The following is a 24,881-nucleotide window of genomic DNA, read 5'->3' as shown; positions in this document are numbered from 1 at the left end:
CATCCCCAGTAGGGTGTGTGCAGGAGGCAGCTGATCGATGTTTCTAACTCTCTATCCGTCTCCCTTCCTCTCTGTAAAAACTCAATAAAATATATTTAAAAAAAGAAAAGAAAAAAAATGCTGAAAGCGAAAGACAGGAGTAAAATCCTAAAAGCGACTAGAGAAAAATGAATCATTTTTTAAAAAGGAATCCCAATACGGTTAAAAGCTGACTTCTCATCAGAAATGAGGCCAGAAAGTAGTGGGATAACTTACTAGTATTTAAAATGCTCAAGAAAAAACTGTCAACCAAGAATCCTATGTCTAGCCAAGCTGTCTTTCAAAAATGAAGGTGAAATAGACATTCCATAATAAAGAACTGAGAATTTGCTGCTAGCAGACCACACAAAAAATACCAAAGGAAGTCCTAGCTGGTTTGGCTCAGTGGATACAGCGTCAGCCTGCGGACTGAAGTGTCCTGGGTTTGATTCTAGTCAAGGGGACATGACCAGGTTGAGAGCTCGGTCCCCAGTAGGGGGTGTGCAGGAGGTAGCCAATCAATGATTGTTTCTCATCATTGATGTTTCTCTCTCTCTCCCTTCCTCTTTGAAATCAACTAAAAAAAAAAGAAAGAAACCAAAGCAAGTTTTTCAAGGTAAAAGAAATGATCCCAGACAGTAAAGGGAATCTACATGAAAGAACAATAAAGGTAATTATATAATTATAAAATACACTATAAATGCATATTTCTTTCCCTTTCTTCCAAACTGATTTAAAAAGCAGTTACATAAAACTATGTATTTGTATTGTATGGCCTATGACATACAGAAATGTAATACATTTATCAATAACAGGACAAAGAGAGGGGGGTTAGTAAAGCTGTCTTGGGCTAATAAGGAAATAACTACAAATGGTAAACAAATCCAAAGGAAGAATCCAAATGAAGAGTTCCAGAAAAAGATTTTAAAGAAGTTAATATGTGAAAAGCCTAGAGAAATCACTATGAAAATAATGCCCAAAAATGTAGTACCAAAAAATCATTAAAGAAATTAAAGTTTACACTAAAAACTTTTAATACAACAGAAAGCAATGGTGGAACTAGAATGGGGTTAGAACAGATGTAAGTACAATAATATAAATAACAACATTAAATGTAAATGGCTTAATGATCCATTCAGAAGGTTGAGATTGTCCAACTGGATAATAAAACAAGATCAAACTATATGCTGTCCATAGGAGACACACTGTAGATCCAAAAGACTCAAAGATATGAGTAAATGGAAAGTAAAAGAATGGGAAAAGATATACAAATATCAACCCTAGAAAAGGGAACTGGATATACTACGATTAGACAAAAATAACATATAAAACAAAAACTGTTACTAAGATTGAAAGGGACATTTTATAATGATAAAAGGGGTCAATGTATCAGGAGGACATAACAATTATAGATGCACCTAACAGAGCAACAAAACACATAAAACACAAATTGACAGAAATGAAGGGAGAAACAGACAATTCAACAATACAGTTGAAGATTTCAATATCCCAGTTTTATTAATATATAGAACAACTTGGCAGAAGATAAACAAGGAAATAAATGGCATGAACAACACTATAAATGCTAATAGGCATAACAGATATCTACAGAACACCCCACCCAACAACAGAGAATACACATTTTTTCCCTCAGGTGCACAAGAAATATTCTCTAGGATATTCTGGGCCATAAAACAAGCCGCAGTAAATTATAAAGGACTGAAAAAAACCCCAATGTATGTTTTCTGATCACATAGAATAAAATTAGAAATCACTAACAGAAAGGAATTTGGGAAATTCACAAATATATGGAAATTAAATGACACTCTTAAATAACCAAAGGATCTAAAAAGAAATCAGAAGAGAAATTTGAAAATAACTTGAGATGAATGAAAAATGAGGACATGACAAATGAGGACATCCCAATTATGGGATGCAGTGAAAGCAGCACTCAGAGAAGACCTAACTTCCCATCTTAAGAAATTAGTAAAACGAACAGCAAATTAAACCTAAAACGTAAGCAGAAGGAAGAAAATAATAAATATTCTAGTGGAAATTAATATAGTCGAGAAGAGAAAAATGAGGGGGAGGAAAACCAATGAAACCAAAAGTGTTCTTTATAAAGATCAATTAAATTAACTAAGATTTACATATAGCAAGACTGACCACAAAAATAAAAAAAGACTCAAATTACTAGAATCAGAAATGTAAAAAGGGGACTACTGACCTTACAGAAATAAAAATGATTATAAAGGAATACTATAAACAAATATATGCTAATAAGTTAGGTAAGTTAGATGAAATGGACACATTTCTAGAAAGACAAAAACTATTGAAACTGAGTTAAAAAAAAAATCTAAATAGACCAATAACAGGTAAAGAAATTGAATTAGTAATAGAAAAGCTACCTACAAAGAAAAGCCTAGTCCAGATGGCTTCAGAGGCAAATTCTACCACACTCTTGAAGAATTAATACCAATTCTTGTTTAAAAATTAATACCAATTCTTTACCAACTCTTCCAAAAAACATAAGAGGAAAAACTTTCCAACTCATTCTTTGAGGCCAGTATTACCTTGATACCAAAATCAAAGACATCATCAAAAACCACAGACCAATATCTCTTATGAATACAGATGCAAAAATTCTTAACATATGAAAAAAAAATTATATACTATGACCAAGCAGAACTTATCCCAGTATGCAAGGGTGATTTAACACCTAAAATCAATTAATTGTAATATACCAGGCCTGGTCCTTTTAGCTCTCCCCCGACTGCACAGTCCCCTCCAACCCCACCCGATCTCTAACCTCCAACCTGGCATGTCATCCATTCAAACAAAAAACAAAAACACACACACAGAAAACCCTACCTACTCTGATTTCTGTGCTAGGCACTGAGGATTCACTGCAAAAAGACCAAATTTGTTCAATTTCTTGCCAAATATGTTCCTTTACCTGTACCATATACTGCCTTCCCCATCATGGTAGCACCACTGTCCACCAGGTACTTAAGCTAGAAATCTGAGATATTCCAGACTCCTTATCACTCACTCATTCTTACCTCCTGTTTGCTTCCTTACACAGCACTTTTATCCTGCCCTTGTCTTCATTCCCAAGGTGGAGGCACATCTCTGTGCAGCAGCCCATCTAGTTCAACACTGACTCTAATCCTATTAGTCCTTTACTTACAAATTTTGCTGCCTACAGGAGCAAGCCCAGACCCTTCAGCCCACCCCTCGTGAACCTCTAAAGTCCAACCCCTCCTCCAGCAACATGTATACTGTACACTTCTGCTTCATTTCTGAACCTAATTTGGACATTGGCCCCAACATACATGGAGATCCCCATATTCCATAGCCTACTTGCTCCTTAAGGTCCAACTCTGATGTCACCTTCTCCAGCAGAGCCTCCATTTCCCACTCCTCTCTGTGACTGCACTGGGCCAGAAATGTCTAACTTCCCCCTGCACCCTCTTGCAGTCCCTAACTGGAAGGCAGGTTATAACTCCAGAACCTCCCCACAGGATGGCCACTCACCCTGCGATTCCGGTTGTGATCTATGGTCTTAAGATGCTTCTGGATGATCCCAAACTGCATGGGAATGAAGAGGTCACAGGCTGCACAGTGGGCTGCCTCTACCTTCTTCACAAAATGCTCCATGGCAATTTCTGTAGGGGAAAAAGGAGGGAGTTGCCACTGGTACCAAGAGCCTAAGACAAACCCAAGAGTTTGGGAAAAACACCAGACTAGCTCCTCACTTCACCCTGTAAGTTCCATGTGAGCCTAAGGCTGTTCTCCCAAACAGTCCCTGGGGAAAAAGGGGAGTCATGACCAGAAAGAGGGCAGACCGAGGCCATGCCGGTGGGAGTGAGATGGAACTGCCTCACCTTGTGTCAGATCCTGGTCTCTATAGATCTGCTGGATCAGACCATCAAGGTCCTCCACAGTTTTTCGGAGCTCCTCTGTCTTCTTAGTCTTGTTGGTGACGTACTCCTGCCAGAGACACGAGGGGAGACCAAGGTTCATGTGGGCTGCTCTATGTCTTGAGGGGACTGAGAAGAGTGGAGCAGTGTGCCGCTTCAAGGCTCACCTGCAGAAAGTCAGCCGTCTGCTTGGGGAGCTTGGTGCCTATGTACTTAAAGTGCTCCTTGTGGAACTTGCTGTCAAGGTGGCTGGCCATTTCATCCTCATAGAAGGTTCGGTACTTGCAGAGCGAACACACAAACTGGATCCTGCCACAGGAGGGAAATGAGGGGTTGAGGCCTTGAGGGTCCCATGGAGCAGTGCTGCTGCCTCACCCAACCCAGCTCCGAAGCCCTGAAACAGGCTTTTCTCACGGGCCTCTGAAGTGCAGTCCCAGCAGGGGGACAGGCTAAGACCAGTGGGGCTGGGAGTAGGAAGGGACAGAAAGTCTGTAGGCTGTAGTTACTGCAATGTAGGGGGCAGGGGAGGAGCTCTTCCTTCCCACAGGCAGGAGGCTGAAGCCTGACGCAGCAGCTGCTGCAACAGGCAAGGATCGCTGGAAGGTAGCCGGAAGGCCTCTCTACCAAGGCTGGGCAGGAGCTTGTGTACTTGGCCCAGCTGGGGACCAGAAGGAAGGATGCCCTGGCGTGAGCCAGGTGGCCCTGAGGTGCAGAGTGGAGTACGCAGTCCCGAGGCAGGGCCAGAAAAGGTGCTGCATCTTCCTCCTGGGGCCTGGGGGACTGAAAGGCCCAGCCCATCCTCTGCTCAGAGTGCTTGGGGGTGGTGTCGGGAGGGATGGGAGGCAGGCAGGCCTGGGCACCTGCTGCCTCATCTTCCTCTTCCAAGAAGAGACCAGTCTGAGCTGGAAGGAGAACGCCTGCCCGGCCTGCCAGAGGGCAACCTGGAGTCACCTGAGCGAGGTGCTCTGTCTGGGCCTGGTGTTCACAGCAGAAGCCCAGGGTCTGGGGCCTGGGCTGGAGCAGGCCGCCGTGGCAAGGGGCGGAGGAGGCCAGCCGCCACCGAGGCCTCGGGGCAGGTCCCTACCTCTGCCGGACGTCCTTATCTGGGCCACGGGGTCAGCTTTTTCTGGAGAGCCCAGGGGCCAGGTGCCGGCGAGGCTGAGGAAGGTCCAGCAAGAGCAAGAGTCTGAGGCGGAGGAGGAGGAGGCAAGCGCCAATACGGGAGCCCTGAGGGCAGACAGACCCGACCAAGGGGCGTGAAGGGCTCAGCCGCAGATAGGCCTGGCCTGACAGGGCCAGTGGACAGGGCAGAGCGCAGGCCCGAGGCTGCCACAGCCCACAGGTGCTGCCATCTCTCCTGGGAACGGCGGTGGCCTCTTGGCAGCTAGCTGTGGTGGCACAGGCACCTTGGACCTTGAGTCTCTGATGAGCAGGCCCCCTCCCGCAGGGGCACCATGCCCCCAGTGCACCTCCGGACTCCCGCGCCAAGTAACCAAGCACTGGAGCTTCTGGGCAACGGTGCTGAGCAGTGTCAGGTCTCAGGCCAAAGACGACAGTGGTCACCAGGCGGGCACAGAGGGACAGGGGATGAGCCAGGCCTTGGGAGCTGGGCCGGGTGGGAAGCAGGGTCCATGCATGGCCGAACAGGTGGAGGCTCCCAAGGGAGGCCAGAGGGCAGTGAGACGGCAGAGCTATGGCCCTGCCGGCCTGGTAGCAGCCCCACTGTGAGGCAGAGGCAAAGGGCTGCAGGGAAGGTGGTTACCTTTCCACCATGCGGTCTCGCTGCCGCTTCTTCTGTTTGTCCTGGCTCTTCTTGCCTGCCTGTAACTTGTGCTTTGTCTGGCCACTCTCATCCTGGGCACTCAGGGACCCTATGGGAACAAAGGGACTTAGTTACCAGTTTGGCTCCAACAGGTGAGGGCAGGCCCTGTGGCCTCTAGCTGCATCACCTGCCATTTACTCCAACGGGTCCATTCTGAGCAGCTGCCTGAGCAAGGCCTCTGGCCTCGAGCAGGTAGGTACCCTGGGCTGGACAGGGAGCAGTTTTGGCCTTAAAAGGAAAGGGCACGTGCTGACCCCACCACTCTCCAGGACACCCACACTCCAAAGAGTGGACCACAGGGAGGCTGGAGGCAAAGAGAGGCTGTTTTAGTGGGGAGGGCCTGGGTGGTGGGATGCAGGGAGGCTGCGGCTAGGGCTTAAGTGTAGCCCCCAGGGGCAAAGACCCCAAAGCTCACATGGCCCTGCCCACCCCCACACCGGCCACCGCGGCAATAGTGGGCTGAGGCTGGATTTACTGTTAAGTACCTGCTGGCGCTCATCACTCGGGTGGGGGGACACGGACTCCCAACACAGAGGCTGGAGAGGCGCTAAGGGAGAGGACACGCAAACCAGAGCCGTAAAAACTGCACCAAGGGTCCCAGCTCAGACACTGGCCACTGAGGACTTGAACTTCATGTTACTGAGAGACCAAGGGCAGGGGATGTGCCTGGGGTCCACCCATACTTTTTCTTGTTCCCCCCACCTGAAGTCAAAATCAACGTGCTAGGCAGGGCCCATTGCCACCCACAGCCTTTGTCTGGGAAGAACAGGGACAAAGTGTGAAGGGGTAGAGGACAAGGAGCCCCCTGCCAGCCCCACAAGGGAAAGCCCAAGCTGGCCATGTTTCTGTCACAATCCTGCCCTCAGCTGGATGCCTCCCACCATGAGCGCCTGGGAGAACCATTCCAACACCCAGGCCACTCAGAACGCTCACCCTTGTCTGCATCCTCTTTGCTGTCTTCCTTCCCCTCCTCTTTTCCCTCTTCATCTTCTCCTTCCTAAGACACAGTGTCAAAAAGCCAACGTCAAGCATATGTAGTTGTTTATAATAGCTCTAAATGGCAAGGCCCTGCTACATGCCAGGCACTGGGCCAGATGCCTCACATTCTCCCCACAGCCCTTGCATGGAGGGCTCATTCCGCCCCTGGCTGGAAAGCCTCCCCACAGCCTCGCTCCCTCTACCAGAGCTCCCTGTCTCCCTGTGGTGATCATGCATGCGTGCAGAGCTGCCTCAGGATGGCCTGTGAAAGCCCTCTTCTGTGGCTCAGGTGCTCAGGCAACCCACTCTTCACTGGCACTCCTGCAGACAGAGCACACAGGGCCAGAGCCACTTACCGCTCTGCAGCCCTTTTCCACAGCGTCTGCACCTTCAGTGCCATCTGCAGCTTCTCCCTCGGTACCATCATCTGGAAGAGGAGACATGCTCAGCCCAGGAGCCCCATGGGGGAGGGGGCAGGAGGCAGGGGCAGGGGCAGCAGCCAGTGCCCTGGCTCACCATTGTCCGAGTCACTGTTGTCTGAGCAGTCCGTTCGGGAGGCTTTGCTGTCTGGCTCATCAGGACTGCCGCCCTGCTTTCTCTTCTTTTTCTTGGTCTAGGTCAGAAAGGAGGAGCCAGGTCAGGATAGATGGCTCCAGGCCCCTTCCTCCACCCACTCAAGAGCCAGAAGGGAAGGCCTCCTCTACTCACCCGGAAGTCAGCTGTGGTCCAGGTCTTCCAGGTCCGCCTCATCTGCTTCATGCCATTGCCAAACCCGAAGCCAAAGCGGGAGCCGCCTGGGAAGGCACCCCCACCACGCATGCCCTGGAACATGCCATACTCCGGAATGATGTTCTGGGAGAAGAGGGAGGGCAGCCGGGAGGCACCAGGCATGCACTGGCCCCGGGCCCCCATGGGGTCTTCCCACATGCGCCCATAGCCTGAGGCCATTGGCCGGCTACTCCGGGAGTCCCGGGCCCAGCCCTGAGCCCGTGGGCCAAAGGTGTCGCCGCCACGCATGCGAAACTGGTCTCTGTAGGCATCGTACTGGCCCTCGTAGGCCATTTCCATCTCAGGGTCAAGTTCGCCATAATCGTAGCCCGACCGGTAAAGGTCACGCTCACTCAGGACAGCCCTCGAGTCACAGGCCTCGTAGGAATCATATCTGCAGAGGCAGGTGGCAAGCATCAGGGAGGGCTTCAGGTCCTGTTGCCTTTGCCTTCCCCCAAACCTCCCTCCAGCACCTACCCACCCTGCTGGAGAGGCTCAATGTTCAGAAATGCCAGGTAAAAGGCCTCTCAGGAGCAGAGTTCTAGAAACAGGAAGGGTCCCTCAGCTGGTATCCCCAAGCCTGCATGTGGACACTCACCAGCCTGGGGACCCTAAGGACTGATGACAGGAGGAGGGTCTCAGGGACAGAGACACCGGATAGCCCTTAACCCTTTGGAAGCACATGTACATGTCTGTGGTAGCCACAACACCAAGGCTGCTCCTTGGGAGGAATAGAGCCGAGCATCCCAACATCCTCCAGCACATTAACTGTCTGTCCAATGGGCTGATAATGCCAATAAGAAACCTGTGCTGATCTCATCCCACATGACTGGGGGAACCCCCAAAACCCTCCAAAGCCCCTTACCACCCAAAAGGAGAAGGGGTACAAAATGGAGAGTGTTTCCCAGGAAAAACAATGAGCTTGCCTAAGGACTAGAAAAAAATGCTCTTATTACATCAACCTGGAGCCTGGGACAGGGGTGGGGATGGGGGCAGTTAGGGCACTGACCCTACACAGCAATAGGCCAAACCTTCCACAGGAGTTGACAAGGCACTGCAGAGAGCCATTCTAACTTCGGCTGCAACCAAAGCCCCACAGGCCCAGACCCCACCCGCACCCCCGGTCTCACAGGCACAGGAAGTGTTCACTGCTACACCTCAGCTCTAAGTACCGTGGCTGGTGAGGGCAGGGGGTGTGCCTGGGGTTCCTCCCACATTTTCACTTGCTACAAAGCCCATGCAAGCAAGTCCCTCTGCCTCCCAGTGGCTCTGGAGTTCTCTTGACCCCACCAGTGCCCAGCAAGGCCCCTACTTACTTTCTGCTCTCCCCATCTGTCAGCTGGGCTACTCCACTCCACCTCATACTAAAAATAGGTGTGCCCTCCTCACTGAAGCCTCTTGGTAGGGCCCAAGAACTCCTGGACTAGCACCAGTTCAGACAGTAACAAATACCCATAACACGATGCTGTGGAGTAGGGCAAGTCTGAGTGCCAGGCCCAGTTCCACCAGTTATTCCTGGGCACCTTCGAGCAATGGTGTGACCTGCTGTGCCTAATGTTCCCCACCTGCATAATGAGGACAGGGACAGTTCTTTGTAGGCCGCTTCCGAGGCTCAACAGGTGCACATCTGTCAGGTACTGAAAAGTGGCCAGGAAGTGTCCATATCTGCCCTGTTCTTTATGTGGGGATGGCCCAGTCTACTGTCGTGAACCCCAAAGGCTCATTTAACTCTTCATACTCAATCCCATCTGTCCTGCCCTGACGGCGGGTAGGATGCAGTCTCGTGCGAACTTCAAATGGTTGTCTCTAAAAGGAAGGGCCACTTAACACTGCTCCTAAGAGCCATTTGGAGGGTACAGTAAAATCAGCGGGGTCCAAAGTTGCTCTTTCCCCTACAAGCTGGGGAGAGATTGGCCACCAGCCGGTAGGGGAGGGAGTAGGTAGGGGAGCAAAGCCAGATATGGTCAGTGCACTGGATCCCAGCAGAAAGCCCCAGGAACAGAGTAAGGAGGGAGGAAGCAGACATGGAGGCAGTTGCGAGGGAGAAGCCAGCAGGCAGCAGACAGGGGTGCGCCTGCAGAGCCTCAGCCCCTAAGCAGGCACCTACTCACCTTTCTCCACCTGAGCCGTACACGCCTCCTTGTATCATGTCTGTCTCCAAGTGCGGCACCATATCTAAGCGCTGGTTAATTCTGGACAAAACGGAATCAGCACTGGTGCTACCCACAGCACTAGGGTTTGCGTTTGTGTCAGAGCTAGGCATTTCCCAAGAGTTTGAAGTGGCCATACCATACCCATAGTTGGTGGTGTTATCCTGGCCATAGCCATAGCCATAACCATAGTTATCGTAGCCTGTAACGAAGGAGATAGACAGAGATGGCTGGGGGGTGGGGAGAGGTGGGGACAGGGAAAAGAGAGGCAGAGACAGAAACAAGCACAGAAACAAGGACATTTTCTGTTGCAGCGACAATCTGGGACACTAGCCACCCAAGGAGTCCTTCTGTGAAGGAGCAGCCAGCCCAGAGCCCCCCAAGGCACCCATCCCACCCAGCAGAAACATAAAACCAGTTCAATCCCAAGGGAGAAGACAGCAATCATGGAAATGATACTTGCCTCTGTTTGTCCCAGAGTTCCAAGTTCCATATCCTACAAAAAGCAAAAGAATAATTACATCTTACAATATAATGAGAGTTTAATTCAGGAATAAACGAAGACAATACTTCCAGTATTTGACTGGATGCAAGAGACTGAACCTGCCCTTAACTGAGGAGTCTGGAGCTTGACAGAACCACATAAATGATCCAGGCCACTCGCTGCCCTGGTACTCCACCTTCTGTGGATCTGACCATCTGCTATTCAAGGAGTGTCCCCTTCAAAACACTCTCAGCTAAGGAATTTGACTCCTATACTCCCTTAAGAAGCCAAAATGAGAAGGTTACACCAGTCCTGGCTAAGCACCAATTAGAGGAGAAGGAGAGTGGTTCCAGTGCCTCACACAGATCCTGCTGTATAAGAAGCTCAGCACCGAGACCACATCCACGCTGAAGTCATGTCACTCAAATTGCACAACAAAGCCACCTGGATGGAGTAGAGAAACTTACCACCCTAATCCTTCAAATGTCTGCCTTAACAGGAAGGGCCACTGAGCCCCTAAATTGTGTGAGCGTGTTGTGCTGGAACACATCAGCCAAGGGAAGGACAAGACACAACTTCAATCTGGATTATAAACTAAATATGCTCTGGAGTTTATCATAGTACTCGAGAAAAATTCATTCCTTCTGGAACACAAAGCCACTTAGAACTGACAAAGTATGAAGCAGACATACTTCCTACCCAGGGGAATCCATGAGAACAGACAACCCAACTTCCCAATGTCTCTGGTGAATGCCCAGAGTCATCTCCTACTTCTGGTTCTCTCTGCCCTGCAGACAAGTCAAGCTCATTTCAGGGCAGGACCAAAGTTCAGTGAGATGGCAGCACGATAAATGGCAGAATCCAGCCATAGCAGAGCAAGAACACACACACTGAAAAGATGAACCAGGGAGAATGAGGGACAGGTCGAGGTCCTCCTCAATACAGTGCACAAACAGGATGTGGAGGCATAAAAAACCAGCGAGGGACTTTATTTTTTTCTTTTTATTTTTTTTAAATTTCTTTATTGATTAAGGTGTCACATATTTGTCCTCATCCCCCCATTCCCATCCCACACCCCTCCCCACGGATGCCCCAACCCGCTGTTGAACTTAACCATTGGTTAGGCTCATATGCATGCACACAAGTCCTTTGGTTGATCTCTCCCCCCTCCCCCCACCCTCCCCTATCCTCCCTCTGAGGCCCGATAGTCTGATCGATGCCTCCTTGTTTCTGGTTCTGTTCTTGTTCATCAGTCTATGTTGTTCATCATTTCCCCTAGATGAGCGAGATCATGTGTCACTAGAGATATACTTATAAGAACTGAATGTGAGACGAGCAATAATAGTTATGCTGACAGGCAAATGAATCAGTCTGTAGTGAGTTTCTTTCTGGACCAACAGTTCTTTAGAGACCCAATTTCAATGTCCACCAGTTCCTTATGTGTACATGTCAGCACTGACCCCTCAGCTCTGGATGGTGGACAAATGGTGGTAACGGAGGTCCGACTCCCTCTGGTTTGGTCTCGGCCAGACCCAGGGGCACGGCTTCACCCGGACTCAGGGGCACGTGGCCTCACCCGGACCCAGGGGGCGTGTGGCCTCACCCAGACCCAGGACCCAGCCTCACCCGGATCCAGGGGCACACGGCCTCACCCGGACCCAGGGGCGCATGGCCTCTCCCAGACCCAGGGGCGCGTGGCCTCACCCGGACCTAGGTGCGCGCAGCCTCACCCGGACCCGGGACCCAGCCTCACCCGGATCCAGGGGCACACGGTCTCACCCGGACCCAGGATCCGGCCTCACCCGGACCCAGGGGCGTGTGGCCTCACCCGGATCCAGGGGCACACGGCCTCACCCGGACCCAGGAGCGCGTGGCCTCACCCAGACCGGGACCCAGCCTCACCCGGATCCAGGGGCACACGGCCTCACCCGGACCCAGGATCCAGCTTCACCCACACCCAGGGGCACGTGGCCTCACCCAGCGAGGGACTTTAGATGACCACTAAGTTTAATGAATGTGAGCATAAAAAAGCTTACAAATAAAAATCCTCTTCATCTGAGAAAACCAAAGGAGAGTCTTCTCATGCATTCATTTATTCAACATCTATCATCCTGAGCACAAAGAGCAGACTGGCAGATCTGGGCACTGTTCAGGCCCGGGGCACTGCATGTTAAAGGGGTGAGACACTGCTAACTAGTGAGTAATAATGGTCAGCTGGGAGTGGGAAATCATAAACAGAGTGACAGGTAAGAAGAAAGGCTGGCAGAGGCACACAAGGAATAAATGCACTTACCCCTGGCAGCTACAAGAGTCTGACCATGTGGCTGTTTGCACCAGGGACAGTGGACACTATTCACAAAAGGAGATGGGACTGGGAGCAGGGAGTCAAGGCAGACCCATCAGGGCTATGCTTGTGAGGCTAGAATATGGTCTCCTAGGGTTCAGCTGCTGAAGACCCACCAGAACAGTTTGGAAGCACAAGTGAAGGAATCAGGAGTGGATACTGACTCCGTGAACACAAGCACAGGCTGCTATGATTGGCTTCGACAAGCACTCTCTAGTGCTATTGCTTCACCTGGAGCAACCCACACACTGATGGGCTCCCCAGCTGGGTCTACACTATGGCATTTGGAGACAACTCCCCCCCCCCCCCCCGAGACTTGTCCGAAGTGACACTATCATCCAGTGTTCTTGTCCCTAAAGAACATCCAAACTCACTTTCATCTCCAGAAAGGTTAAGACCATTGTTAACAAAGGGAATATTAAGGACTTTTTTTAAAAAAAAAAAAAAGAAAAAAGGAGATGGTCATAGTAAGCAATACTTACAGAGCAAAAACAAATAGTGAAATATCTCATGTAGGCATCAAAAAATCTATTAAGCTTTTTGTAGCACAAGGAAATGTGCTACAGTAATAAAATAAAATAAATCAGGATACATAATTCTATCCACCTATAATTCAACTACCTAAGATAGGTATGCTGACAAATGTTAAACATTAAAATGGTTGACTGTTTCTCAAAATGTTATTTAAACGTTGTTACACTATTCTTGCAATTTAAGCCAGAAGGAAAAATAAAACTGCCCCCATACTTTCACAACATTGATTATCTACATTTTAAAAATCTCAAGCAACCTAACAAGTTACTAGAATAAGTGAACTTTGCAAGGTTTACTAAAGGCAATATACCAAAATATAAAATAAAATAAATAGCCCAATTTCTACATTTAAGCAATGAGTAACTGAAAATTTTAAAACCACTACTTACCTTAGCACTAAGAAATACTTAAGTGTAAACATAACAAAATATGTGAAGGATCTGTGTGTTGGAAACTACAAAACACTAATGAAAGAAATCTAAGGTCTAAATAAATGGAGTATTAAGGATCAAAAAATTCAATATTGTTAAGATGTTAACTCTCCCAAACTAATATATAGATTCAAGACCATCCACTCAAAATCTCATCAGGTATTTTTATAGAAATGGATAAACTGACCCTAAAATGTATATGCAAAAGCAAAGGAAATAAAATATCCAAGTCAATTCTGGAAAAACTAGACATACTATACAGTAAACAAGACAGTTTGGTATTGGAGGAAATTTAGACATACAAATCAATGGAGCAGAATTAGACTCCAGTTACAGACCCACACATATATATGTTCAATTGATTTTCAACAAAAGTAAAAAACAATCTTCAGCTATACTGCACACCTTGTAGAAATATTAACTCAAAATGGATCACAAAATAAATGGAAAACATAAAACTATGGGAGGCTACTCAAGGCTGAACACAGTCTGCTAGCAGAGGTGGGTCTCTGGAGGCTTTCAGTCTTTGCCTGATCTAATTAGTCAGAAACAGCATCTGACACTGTCCTGCTCTAGAGATTGGGAGGCATAGCAGATCTATCTAATACATAGTCACAAACCCAGACAGACAGACAAAAGGGAGACAAAAATACAATTCCCAAATGAAAGAACAAGAGAATTCTCCAGAAGAGCTAAGTGAAATGGAGAAATTTATCAGACACAGAGTTCAGAATAATGATGGCAGAGATGCTCAACGCATGAGAAAATACATAGCAACTATGAAGAATGACATAGCACTAATAAAGAACACAGTGGAAGGAATACACAGCAGATTAGGGCAAGCTGAGGAACAGAGCAGTAAATTAGAAAACAGGGTAGAAAAAAAATCTCTCAGAGAACCAAAAAGAAAAAAACAATAAAAAACCAGGACAGTTTAAGAGAACTGTGGGACAACATGAAATGTAACCATGTTTGCATAATAGGTATGCCAGAAGGAGAAGAAAGTGAGCAAGGGATAGTGAATGTGTTTGAAGAAATTATGGCAGAACACTTCCCTAGCCTGGTGAAGGAAAAACTCACACAAGTCCAGGAGGCACAGAGAGTACCAAGCAAGAAGAACCCACACAGGCCCATACCCAGACACATAGTAATTAAAATGACAAAAATTAAAGACAAAAAGAGAATCTTAAAAGGCAGGAAAAGTAATTTATTACATACAAAGGAGTTCCCATAGGCTATCAGCTGATTTCTCATCAGAAACTCTACAGGCCAGAAGGGATGGCATGAAATACTCAACATAATGAAAAGCAAGGATCTGAAACCAAGGTTACTATATCCATCAAGGCTATCATTCAAAATAGGTAGTAAAATAAAGAGCTTCCCATACCAAAAAAAAAAAAAAAAGGCTAGCATTGCAAGAAATGCTAAAGGGCCCAGCCAGCATGGCTCAGTGGTTGAGCATTGAACTATGAACCAGGAGGTCAGAGTTCAATTCCCAGTCAGGACACATGCCCGGGTTGCAGGCTTAATCCGCAGAAGGCATGCAGGAGGCAGCTGATCCATGATTCTCTCTCATCATTGATGTTTCTATCTCTCTCTCCCTCTCCCTTCCTCTCTGAAATCAATAAAAAAATATTTTTAAAAAACACCACAAACTTTGCTTCTAAAAAAAAAAAAAAAAAAAAAAGAAATGCTAACAGGACTGCTGTAATGAGAAGAATAAATAGAAAGAGAAACTATAGGCATACAGAATTAAAATGGCAATAAATAAGTACCTATCTATAATAATAAAAGCATAATATGCTAATTAGATCAGACAAAACTGGGGCTGTGAGGGAAGCCCGGGTCCCAGGTGCCAGAGGGAGGCCAGTACCAGTTGCCAGGGGAAGGAAGGCCTATTCTTGCACGAATTTTGTACATCAGGCCTCTAGTTAATAATATCCTTAAATGTAAATGGATGAAATGCTCCAATCAAAAGACATAGGGTAGCTGTATGGCTATAAAAACATGACCCACTTATATGCTATCTACAAGAGACCCACCTCAGAACAAGAGTCTCACACAGGATGAGAGTAAAGGGATGGAAAGAAATTTTCCACGTAAATAGAAAAAAAAAAGCTGGGTGGCAATACTCATGTCTGACAAAATACACTTCAAAGCGAAGGCCATCACAAGAGACAATAAAGGTCACTACATAATACTAAACAGATCAATCCAACAAGAGAATATAACCCTGGTAAATATATATGTACCCAATATAGGAGCACCTAAATATATAAAAAACTTCTAGAGGACTTTAAGGGAGAAATTGACAACAATACATAATAAAGGTCATATATGACAAACCTACAGTGAACATCATACTCAATGGGCAAAAATTAAAACCATTTCCCCAAAGAACAAGACAGGGATGTCCCCTTTCACCACTCTTATGAACATAGTACTTGAAGTCCTAGCCATAGCAATCAAACAAGAAGAAATAAAAGGCATCCAAATTGAAAAGGAGAAAGTAAAGATCTCATTATTTGCAGATGACATGATATTGTACATAGAAAATCCTAAGACTCCACCAAAAATCTACTAGATTTAATAAATGAATTGGACAATATAGCAGGATACAAAATTAACACCCAAAAATCGATGGCTTTTTTATACACCACTAATGAGAGAGAAACTCAACAAATAATCCCACTTACCATTGCAACAAAAAAATTAAGACAGTTAGGAATAAACTTAACCAAGGAAGTTAAACTTGTACTTGGAAAACTACATGAGGTTGAAAAAAGAGATAGAGGAAGATATAAACACATGGAAGAATATACCATGTTCATGGATTGGTAGAATTAATATCATTAAAATGTTCATACTGCCCAAGGCAATCTACAGATTCAATGCAAACCCAATTAAAATACCAACAGCATATTTCACAGATCTATAACCAATACTCCAAAAATTTATATGGAACCAAAAAAGACACCAAATAGCCGCAGGGAGTGGGGACAGGAGAGAAGTGGAGAATGAGGGAAAGAGAGGGGACATATATAATACTTTCAACAATAAAGAAACATAAAACTATGAAGCACCTAAAAGAAAACTTAGGGCTCTGGACAGCGTGGGTTGGTTGGTTGGTTGGTTGGAGCATCATCCCATGCACAAGAAGGTTGCGGGTTTGATTCACAGTCAAGGGCACATACCTAAGTTGCAGGTTCAATCCCTGGTTGGGGCGTGTTTAGGAGGCAACCGATAAATGTGTCTCTCTCATATTGATGTTTTTCCTTCTCTCTCTCCCTTCCTCCCTCCCTCTCTTTCTCTCTCTCTCTCTTTTTTTTTTTTTTTTTGTTAAATATATTTTTATTGATTTCAGAGAGGAAGGGAGAGGGGAGAGAGAAATAGAAACATCAATGATGAGAGAGAATCATTGATTGGCTGCCTCCTGCATGCCCCCTACTGGGGATTGAGCTCGCAACCTGAGCATGTGGCCTTGACGGGAATGGAACCTGGGACCCTTTAGTCCGCAGGCCGACACTCTATCCACTGAGCCAAACCAGCTAGGGTCTTCCTCCCTCTCTTAAAAAAAAACCCACAAACCTAGTTTTGCCCTGGCCAGTGCGGCTCAGTTGTTTGCCATACCGTGCACTGAAAGGTGCCCGTTCAATTCCGGTCAGGGCACATACCCAGGTTTCGGGTTCGATCCCCGGTCAGGGTACATACGGGATGCAATCACTGATGTTCTCTCTCACATCGATGTTTATGTCTCTCTCTCCCTTCTCTAAAATAAAAACATATTAAAAAAAAGAAAAAAACTTAGAAAGAAAATATTTGTAACATTGGGTTAGGCATAAATTTCTCAGATACCATAAGTTTCTTGTGATTCCAAAATCACAATCTATTAAAGACTGATAACTTGGATTTCATCAAAATGAAGAACTTGTATTCTTCAAAAAACACTTGACAGGAGAATAAAGAGACAAGCCACAGTCTTGGAGAAAATATTTGCAAATGGCACATCTTATAAAATGCTTATACTCAGAATATGTAAACCAGAGGGAAAACAATTCAAAAAAGATATGCAATTTGGTACTATGTTTGGATAAAAGAAGTGAGGCAAGGAGGGCAGGAGAGGGAAGCCATGCAAACCAAGTTCTTCCTCATTTATGAAATACCTGATAACTCCTTACTCAATTTCAAAACATTTTAAGTCTCTCTCCTGCAGGGAGTAGCTGCTAATACTTCAGGTAGCTTACTATGTCCATTTACTCAGTGACTCTTGAGGGAATGTCACCATGTAGGCTCAGTCTTTCCCCAGACCTTAGTAGTAAAACAAACTACCCATCTCAGCAACCAAGACTTTATCTTTATTAATTCCAGAGGGTTCTTTGTCAACAGACACTTAGCGTCAGAGAACTCCATATGGAAAGACTAGCTTTATCCGTAGTTACAGATGCCGAAGCATGCTGACAGAATATCTATGGACCCTGTTGGCTGACTACTTCTGAATTAAATTTAGTGTGTCTGTCCACATTTGAGAAATCAGAAATTTTCCCTCAACCATACATGTGAGGTACTGCCTGGCTTGAAATGGCCTGAACCACCAAATTCAGACAGGCAGCCTCTCTGGCACAGTGGACCCATACACTACGTTGGGGCTAAGTTAATGGCTTGGTTTCTGTTCATTCCAATCCTTTTGACTTTAATTAGCCACTTCCCTTCCCAGACCCTCAAGAAGATTTTCTGAAGCCAGAGGTTTGTCACAGACTTCTAACAAAAAAGTTAAAGGGTCAAAGGAACCAATCATTTCTAGCCCCAAGATTTCCAACTTGTTCAATAACACAGACATCTCTCCCATAATTGCCTCCAAGGGGGGAGTGCCAGCTACTCTAACACCCCACCACACCATTTTATAAAAGTTTGGATTTAGAAAAGCAAGACAGGGAGACATCAAGGTCAAAGGCAACTAACAAGACACCAGACTGCTCTGGTACTAGGAGAAGGCAGAGCACTCACCCTCTGGTTCCCAGGGGCCCACACTTACCATAATCACAGGTGGGCTGAACACTGGTGTCTGAGAACGTTGACTGCAAAGTGGTTTCAGATCCCTGGACAAAGCCTAAACATATGCACAGCATGGTTAATTTCCCCAAACAAGCCATCTGCCAATGACCTAAAACTACTATTTAGTATAGACTGGTAGGCCCGACCCTCATTGGAAAGCCTAAACTCTAGCTTCTGAACACTTTAATTATACCCCAGAACATATTAACCAATGGAAAGGCAGGCTATGTTTAACTTGCTACACCAAAAGAATTGGATAAAAATTTTCAAATACTTTAAACCAGTAACTCAAATGAGTACCCAAATTACCATTCAGCTAAATGAGAAAAATACTTGTATCAAATATCTAACCACTGCCCTGGCTGGCTTGGCTCAGTGAATAGAGCGTCAGCCTGTGGACTGAAGGGTCCCAGGTTCGATTCCAGCCAAGGGCACATGCCTGGGTTGCGGGCTCGATCCCCAGTGGGGGACGTGCAAGAGGCAGCTGATCAATGATTCTCTCTCATCATTGATGTTTCTATCTCTCTCTCCCTCTCCCTTCCTTTCTGAAATCAATAAAGAAATATATTTTAAACAAACAAAAAAAATCTAACCACTGATTATTGCAGGTGAACCACCTTCAATTCAAACAAGGAGAGCATTATTTTTGAACAACATTTAGACAAATAATACCCCTCTCCTTCCCCCAAATCTAAAACCAAAACTGTTTTGTATTTTTAGTTTTCCAATAAAAATGTACATACTACAATTACTTCTTAAATGTAATTACTTGTGTTATAGCATGTTTACATGGAACAAATATTACATGTAATATACATATTATTTCCTATTTTCTCAACTCTCAAATTATTTCACACCTTAAAATAAATTAGTACCAAGCAAGGAAAACTTGAATCTCTACCAGAAATACTACTCATAAATGCTTATTGTAACAGACTATGATGAGTCCTAATACTATCTTTAAAACCAGGTTGAAAAAAATGTTTTAATGATTTACCCATAGCACTGAAATTATGACAGATACCATAAGAGGCAACATTTGCCTACTCCCATCAGAGCCAACTCATGACCTAAAAATAAAAACCAGCACCTCCAATATCAAAAGCATACATCAAGTGCCCTCCTGGGGTGAGCATTCACATATTTGTTGATGGTTTCTCTAGTTCATCTCTTAAAGACCCCAGCAACAAAGATAACAGCAACAGCAGCAAGTATTTTCCCCGAAAGGTGCTAAGAGCTTTCCCTGCATTATTTCATTTTGTCCTCACCACAGCCAACAAAGGGGACAGGGCCAAGATCCCTTACCTTGCAATCCCACAATCCAAAAAGGTTTGCAAACCAAGTGTTCTCCTCAAATGTGGTACAACACTCATTTGGGGACAAAAATGACCTGTGAGGGCAATTATGGTCTTTCTTTACCCCACTTGGTACAGAAATAATGCATTTAATTACTGGGTGCTAGCCCACATCTTGGTGGAGGTTGTGGAATGTCCTCTCAAGCTAGAATTTTGCAAAAATGACTGAATATGACTTCTGAGACTTCCGTCTTGTTCTCCCTTAGCTCATTCACTCAAGGGAAAACTAGCCACCATGTTGTGGGGACCCTTTAGTAGGACTGTGGAGAGGCCCACCTGGTGAGGAACCAACAGCCAGCACCAACCTAACCAGCATGAGAGTTTAAGTCGCCTTGGAGGTGAGTTCTTCAGCACCAGTCAAGCCTTGAGATGACTACAGTCCAGACTAACATAAAAAATGTAACCTCATGAGAGATCCCAAGCCAGAACCATCCAGCTAAACTATCTGTGTATTCCTCACACACAATAACTGTGAGATAATAAAGGTTCCTATTAAAAATTTGGTATCATTTAAGACCTGATGTTGGATTTTTCTACCCTATGTTTCCATTACTTTCATCTTTCCTCTCAGGGCCAGAGATAAAGACTCCTTTCCCAAGCACACATAAACTAAGTTCAAAAGCTGGACAAGTTATCAGAAAGATAAATTATTTTAATCACATTCTAGAAGTAAGAGGGGTAACATTTGCTTAGGCCTCCAGAACTTCTCCTTAAGGGCAAAATAGTTGTCTGAGATAGGATTAAAATGCTTTTGACTTTAGTGGTCAGCTTTTTAAAAGTGAAAAACATAAAGCTACTGTGGTTTTCAGCTGATCAAGACCAAGGACAAACTAATAATTACCTCATTAGCTTCACTAGCTCAGTACCCACTCCAACACAGAATCAGAGCCCACAAGATCTGGAGTTAAAAAAATTCAGATGTGGCCAATCAGTGACCTCTCCAACTCAGTGTCCTTGTCTACAAATGTAAATGCTCCATTTTTAAGTTCCCCACAGCACCTAATCACTCATGTTCTGGTTTCCTCAGCAGTCTTGCCCCTAACCACCACAGAACGGTCTTCCAGGTCACACTAAGATTTAGTGAAAAGGATTACATCTAAGTTACAGAGATGTCAGTAACAACCCTACTGACTTTCCTCCTGAACCAGGAAAGCTATACAAATGCTAGGACACGGTTGCCCAATCCTGGCATCACTGATTTCCAAGCCAAATAATGCTTTGTGGTGGGGGCCCATCTTGTGTACTGCACAATGGTTAGCAGCATTCCTGGTCTCTATACACTGGATGACAGTAGCACCCCCTTCCACCAGACAAGACAACCCAAAGTATCTCCAGATATTGCCAAATGTCCCCTGGGGGGTAGAATCAGCCCTGGTTGAAAACCACTGGGCCGCCGAAACCGGTTTGGCTCAGTGGATAGAGCGTCGGCCTGCGGACTCAAGGGTCCTGGGTTCGATTCCGGTCAAGGGCATGTACCTTGGTTGCAGGCACATTCCCAGTAGGGGGTGTGCAGGAGGCAGCTGATCGATGTTTCTCTCTCATCGATGTTTCTGACTCTCTATCCCTCTCTCTTCCTCTCTGTAAAAAATCAATAAAAAAAATATATATATATAAAAAAAAAAAGAAAACCACTGGGCCAAGGGATGACTGCTTGGGGTTCTTGCCAAACTCTTGACCTGGGTGCCAGAGGAGGGAGGCCTGGCAACACCTCCTTGCCAGGCCAACATAAAGCAGCCTACAAAGGAGCCCCAGAGGCTCAGGTTCCATTCTTAGTCCCCAACATTCCACAGTAGAATGCTGGTTACCAGGCAACCACACATGCTCAGCCTAATACTCCCCTCAAAGGGGGAGGCCTAGTCCATGGCTCCTGGTTGAGCAGCCTCGGTGATTACTACCAAGACAAACCCAGCTGTCCAATTCATCCACGGATGATTTACAATTGCCATGCAAGCATATCACAGCCTTCCCCCCGCCCCCCCCCCCCCCCATCTCATCATCCACCCTCCCTTTTGCTCAAGCCCCACTGGCCTCCCTGGCAGAACTTCTAAGGAGCCAAGCAGCTACTAGCCCCTGGGTCAGATATTCTTAATTCCCTTACTCTATTCTGGCTTCTGCTCAAATGTCACCTCTTTAGCTGTCTCCAACCACCCCACGTAATAGAACAACTCCCTCGGGGTACTGACCACCCCAGCACACAGCCCATATTCATTTGTTTGCTTGTTGTGGTCTGCCCCGCCCTGTAACTGCTTGAGGAATTCTTGCCGTATTCCAGTTGCCTTATTCAGCACCTGACACGATGAATCTGACAGATGGTGAATGAATTACCATGGAAATGAGCCATTCCAGGCAAGGCTCAAGCTCAGGCCCTCAGGACCCAAGGTACCCTGCTCAGTCCACACCTTCCAAATATCTACTGCTCGCCCCGGGGCCTGGAGCGTCTCCCAGCCCGGGGCTGGCAAGCGGCAGGAGGAGCTGCGACATCTTTCAGGGACACTGAGCGTGGGGGGTTGGGGGGCCGGTGAGGCAATGGCCACGGCAGCCGAGCCCGCTGACGGATCTGAAGGGCCGAAGCCTGAGAAAGGGCGACCTGAGGCTGCGAGGTCCGAAAAGTCCAGGCTAGTGGCGGAGGTGGTGGGAGAAAAGACCTCGGGCCCCGAGGCCGGAGCTCGCGGACACGGGCAACAGAAGCCAAAATCTCGGGCGACCGAGAGCCAGAGCACGAAGGTGCAAGCACAGAGCACCGAGGAGCCGAAGCTTGAGGGGCGCGAACCTGAGAGGACCCGTCCGCGGCGCCATTTTGTGACCGCAGAGAGAGCAGTATCCCGGCCCTGGGGAGGCGCGGGCGAGCCTGGAGCGGCCTTGGCACGTCCTCGTCCCTACCCACCCGGGCCTGACTCCTGACCCTGCCGGGCTCACCTGTGTAGCTCATGGCAGCGGCGTACACTGTGCCTGAGAACCCGGCCAGGCGCCCCGCACGTCAGACGCGGAGATTGCCGTGACAATCCCCCGGGCTCTTTCTACATATAACGGAGCCCCGCCTCCCGACCGCATTGGTTCACGCCCAGCTCTGACTTCACGTCTATTAGGCTACGAGGCTGTCTCTTTCAGGGTAGCCTCATACTAATGGCTGAGGCTGTTGCCAATCTCATGAGAGCCCCGCCCTGCTCCCGCCTTTCGTTATTTCAAGCCTGCGATGATTGGTTAAAAATAACCTGTGGAGTTCGGAGGGGCGGAGCTATGTACTACGGAAAGACCCGAGGCTCAAGTGCGGCCGGGTGGGTGGAGGGTCTGTGACCTGGAGGCCCGCCAGAGGGAGCTGGGTCTACAGCAAAGGGCACCGCTGGAATTGCGGCTCTCCCACTGGGGTGCTGTGCCAAGGTGGACTGTTTCTAACATCTCTGGCCTTCAGCTCCAAAATGAGCGCGGTAAAGCCATATTGGAATGAAAATTACAACTAAGCGCCAAACAAGATGCTGGGCACAGGTTCAAACATGTGAGGTAATATATATAAAGCAATCACTCCAGTGCTGGGTGTACTAATTGTTACGTTTTGTTATCAATTGTTACATAAAAATAACAAACATATTTATATAGCATGTTTATATTATATATGTAATAAATGTAATTTATTATCTGGAATGTTTCCTCACACCTGCAAAGACCTTGTTTTTTGAATTCTCATTTAAAAGACAAGAAAACAGAGACTTGCTCAAAGTCCTTGATGCTTAAGTGCTAAAGCTGGAATGACCCACTAAAATCTTCTTGGTCCTTCTGGACTTGAGAGATCCTGCAGTGGCCCAGCCAGGTTCCAGCCCTGTCCTCAGCACCCTGACTGGATATGTGCAATCCAGTGTCAGAGGCATCTCATCATTTCTAAGACATTATTTGGCAGAGCTGCAGACACTTGAAATGGTACTTAACATGTTTGTGAAAATTCATCAAGCTACACAATTGACTTGTACACTTTTCTGTCATAATTCAGATGGGGAAGAGGAGGTGAAGAGTTTATAACTGAAGAGATTGGTCATGAGTTAATAATCGATGAATAGATGAGGGTTCACTGTAGGGTTGGAATTCTCCATAAAATTTTAGTGAAACAACTCCTTCCCACACACATACACAAATGGGGCTTCTGCAGAACTTGCTGTCATGTGGGGCAAGAAACTCCTTATGTAAAGCATGTAAAACTCTGATCAATGTGCATTCCAGCTTTGGGACTCGGCTTATTTGTGTCACCCTCAGGGATACCTGCCTGCCTGTCCTCCAAAGCAGTCCCCTGGACACTTCTCCTTCATAGCACCTACCACAGCCATCATTTTATCCTCACGTGATGATTTTGTTAATAAATTCAACCCTCTTACCTCAGAGTGAGTCAAAATGACTTAAGGGATGTGCTCAGCTGTTTTAGGAAAAGATCCTTCTGTGGTAAGAACTATATGTGACCCATTCAAGGACTCACACAGCTATCACTACACAATTGTGGGTGAGAAAGGTCATCCCATATTACTTTGTAAGTTCTTCCATCATTTGAACTTGCTTTATATTCAGCTTGTATCACTACTTTTTAAACTAATTTGTAAAAAAAATTAAAAATTGCCTTTAGGTCAGCTCTCAGCCAAGAGATACCCTCCCTGTTTTCAAAGCCTCAGATATACCCTCCCACAGCTCGGGACAGACAGCAGTGGTGGAAACCTTCCTCCACCAGGCAAGACGTGTCCTGACCTCCCACAAGCAGAAAAGTCAAGCATGAAGGACAAGACCACTCCTATGGGTATGTTGTCATAGTTCTTTGCCCCTTTCCCAGCCAGGTACATGGTGGGGGCTGGGGTAAAAGGGTTGGGGGCTGAAGAGGCTTCTTCTGTTTATACCCCATGAGGTCATTCCCGCTTTCCAGCCCTTGGCCGTGAGTGAAAACGATGAGCTGAAAAACCACATGCAATAAACAAGAAGGAGCAGCCAACAAAATCTCTTAAAATCTCAGAAATGTTCAATAAACATTTGCAGAGTGAGAAAATAAATAAC

General features: G+C 46.4%; 1 protein-coding gene and 1 long non-coding RNA gene across 6 annotated transcripts in view; one reads left to right on the top strand and one right to left on the bottom strand.

Annotated features, from left to right (window-relative positions):
* AKAP8L (A-kinase anchoring protein 8 like) overlaps positions 1 to 22,862 on the bottom strand; it is a 29,904-nt gene extending 7,042 nt beyond the window's left edge. The window contains exons 1-13 of one of the 3 annotated variants that reach the window (XM_028134467.2): positions 22,776 to 22,862; positions 18,485 to 18,559; positions 10,123 to 10,155; positions 9,804 to 9,861; positions 9,621 to 9,701; positions 7,450 to 7,903; positions 7,258 to 7,354; positions 7,098 to 7,168; positions 6,697 to 6,760; positions 5,704 to 5,812; positions 4,109 to 4,250; positions 3,906 to 4,011; positions 3,556 to 3,686 (exon numbers count right to left, since the gene is read on the bottom strand). In XM_028134467.2, coding sequence (XP_027990268.2) covers positions 3,556 to 3,686; positions 3,906 to 4,011; positions 4,109 to 4,250; positions 5,704 to 5,812; positions 6,697 to 6,760; positions 7,098 to 7,168; positions 7,258 to 7,354; positions 7,450 to 7,903; positions 9,621 to 9,701; positions 9,804 to 9,861; positions 10,123 to 10,155; positions 18,485 to 18,559; positions 22,776 to 22,788 — 1,434 coding nt within the window. In that variant the 5' untranslated portion in view covers positions 22,789 to 22,862. Of the gene's footprint in view, positions 1 to 3,555; positions 3,687 to 3,905; positions 4,012 to 4,108; positions 4,251 to 5,703; positions 5,813 to 6,696; positions 6,761 to 7,097; positions 7,169 to 7,257; positions 7,355 to 7,449; positions 7,904 to 9,620; positions 9,862 to 10,122; positions 10,156 to 18,484; positions 18,560 to 22,775 lie in introns of all 3 variants that reach the window. The other 2 variants (XM_008157840.3, XM_054717322.1) reach the window with 2 other exon arrangements.
* Positions 22,863 to 23,065: 203 nt separating this feature from the next.
* LOC114228457 (uncharacterized) lies at positions 23,066 to 24,880 on the top strand. Of its 3 annotated transcripts, none has more exons than XR_008556299.1 (3): positions 23,066 to 23,357; positions 24,463 to 24,630; positions 24,709 to 24,880. It is a non-coding gene; the product is annotated as an uncharacterized LOC114228457 (long non-coding RNA). The 3 variants fall into 3 exon arrangements; XR_003614604.2 differs by having other exon boundaries at positions 23,071 to 23,357; positions 24,736 to 24,880; XR_003614603.2 differs by having other exon boundaries at positions 23,083 to 23,357; positions 24,754 to 24,880.
* The last annotated feature ends 1 nt before the right edge of the window (position 24,881 follows it).

The sequence above is a fragment of the Eptesicus fuscus genome, chromosome 6 (assembly GCF_027574615.1).
Source record: "Eptesicus fuscus isolate TK198812 chromosome 6, DD_ASM_mEF_20220401, whole genome shotgun sequence".
In the NCBI taxonomy this organism is placed as follows: Eukaryota; Metazoa; Chordata; class Mammalia; order Chiroptera; family Vespertilionidae; genus Eptesicus; species Eptesicus fuscus.
This window is presented reverse-complemented; position numbering and strand designations above follow the sequence as displayed.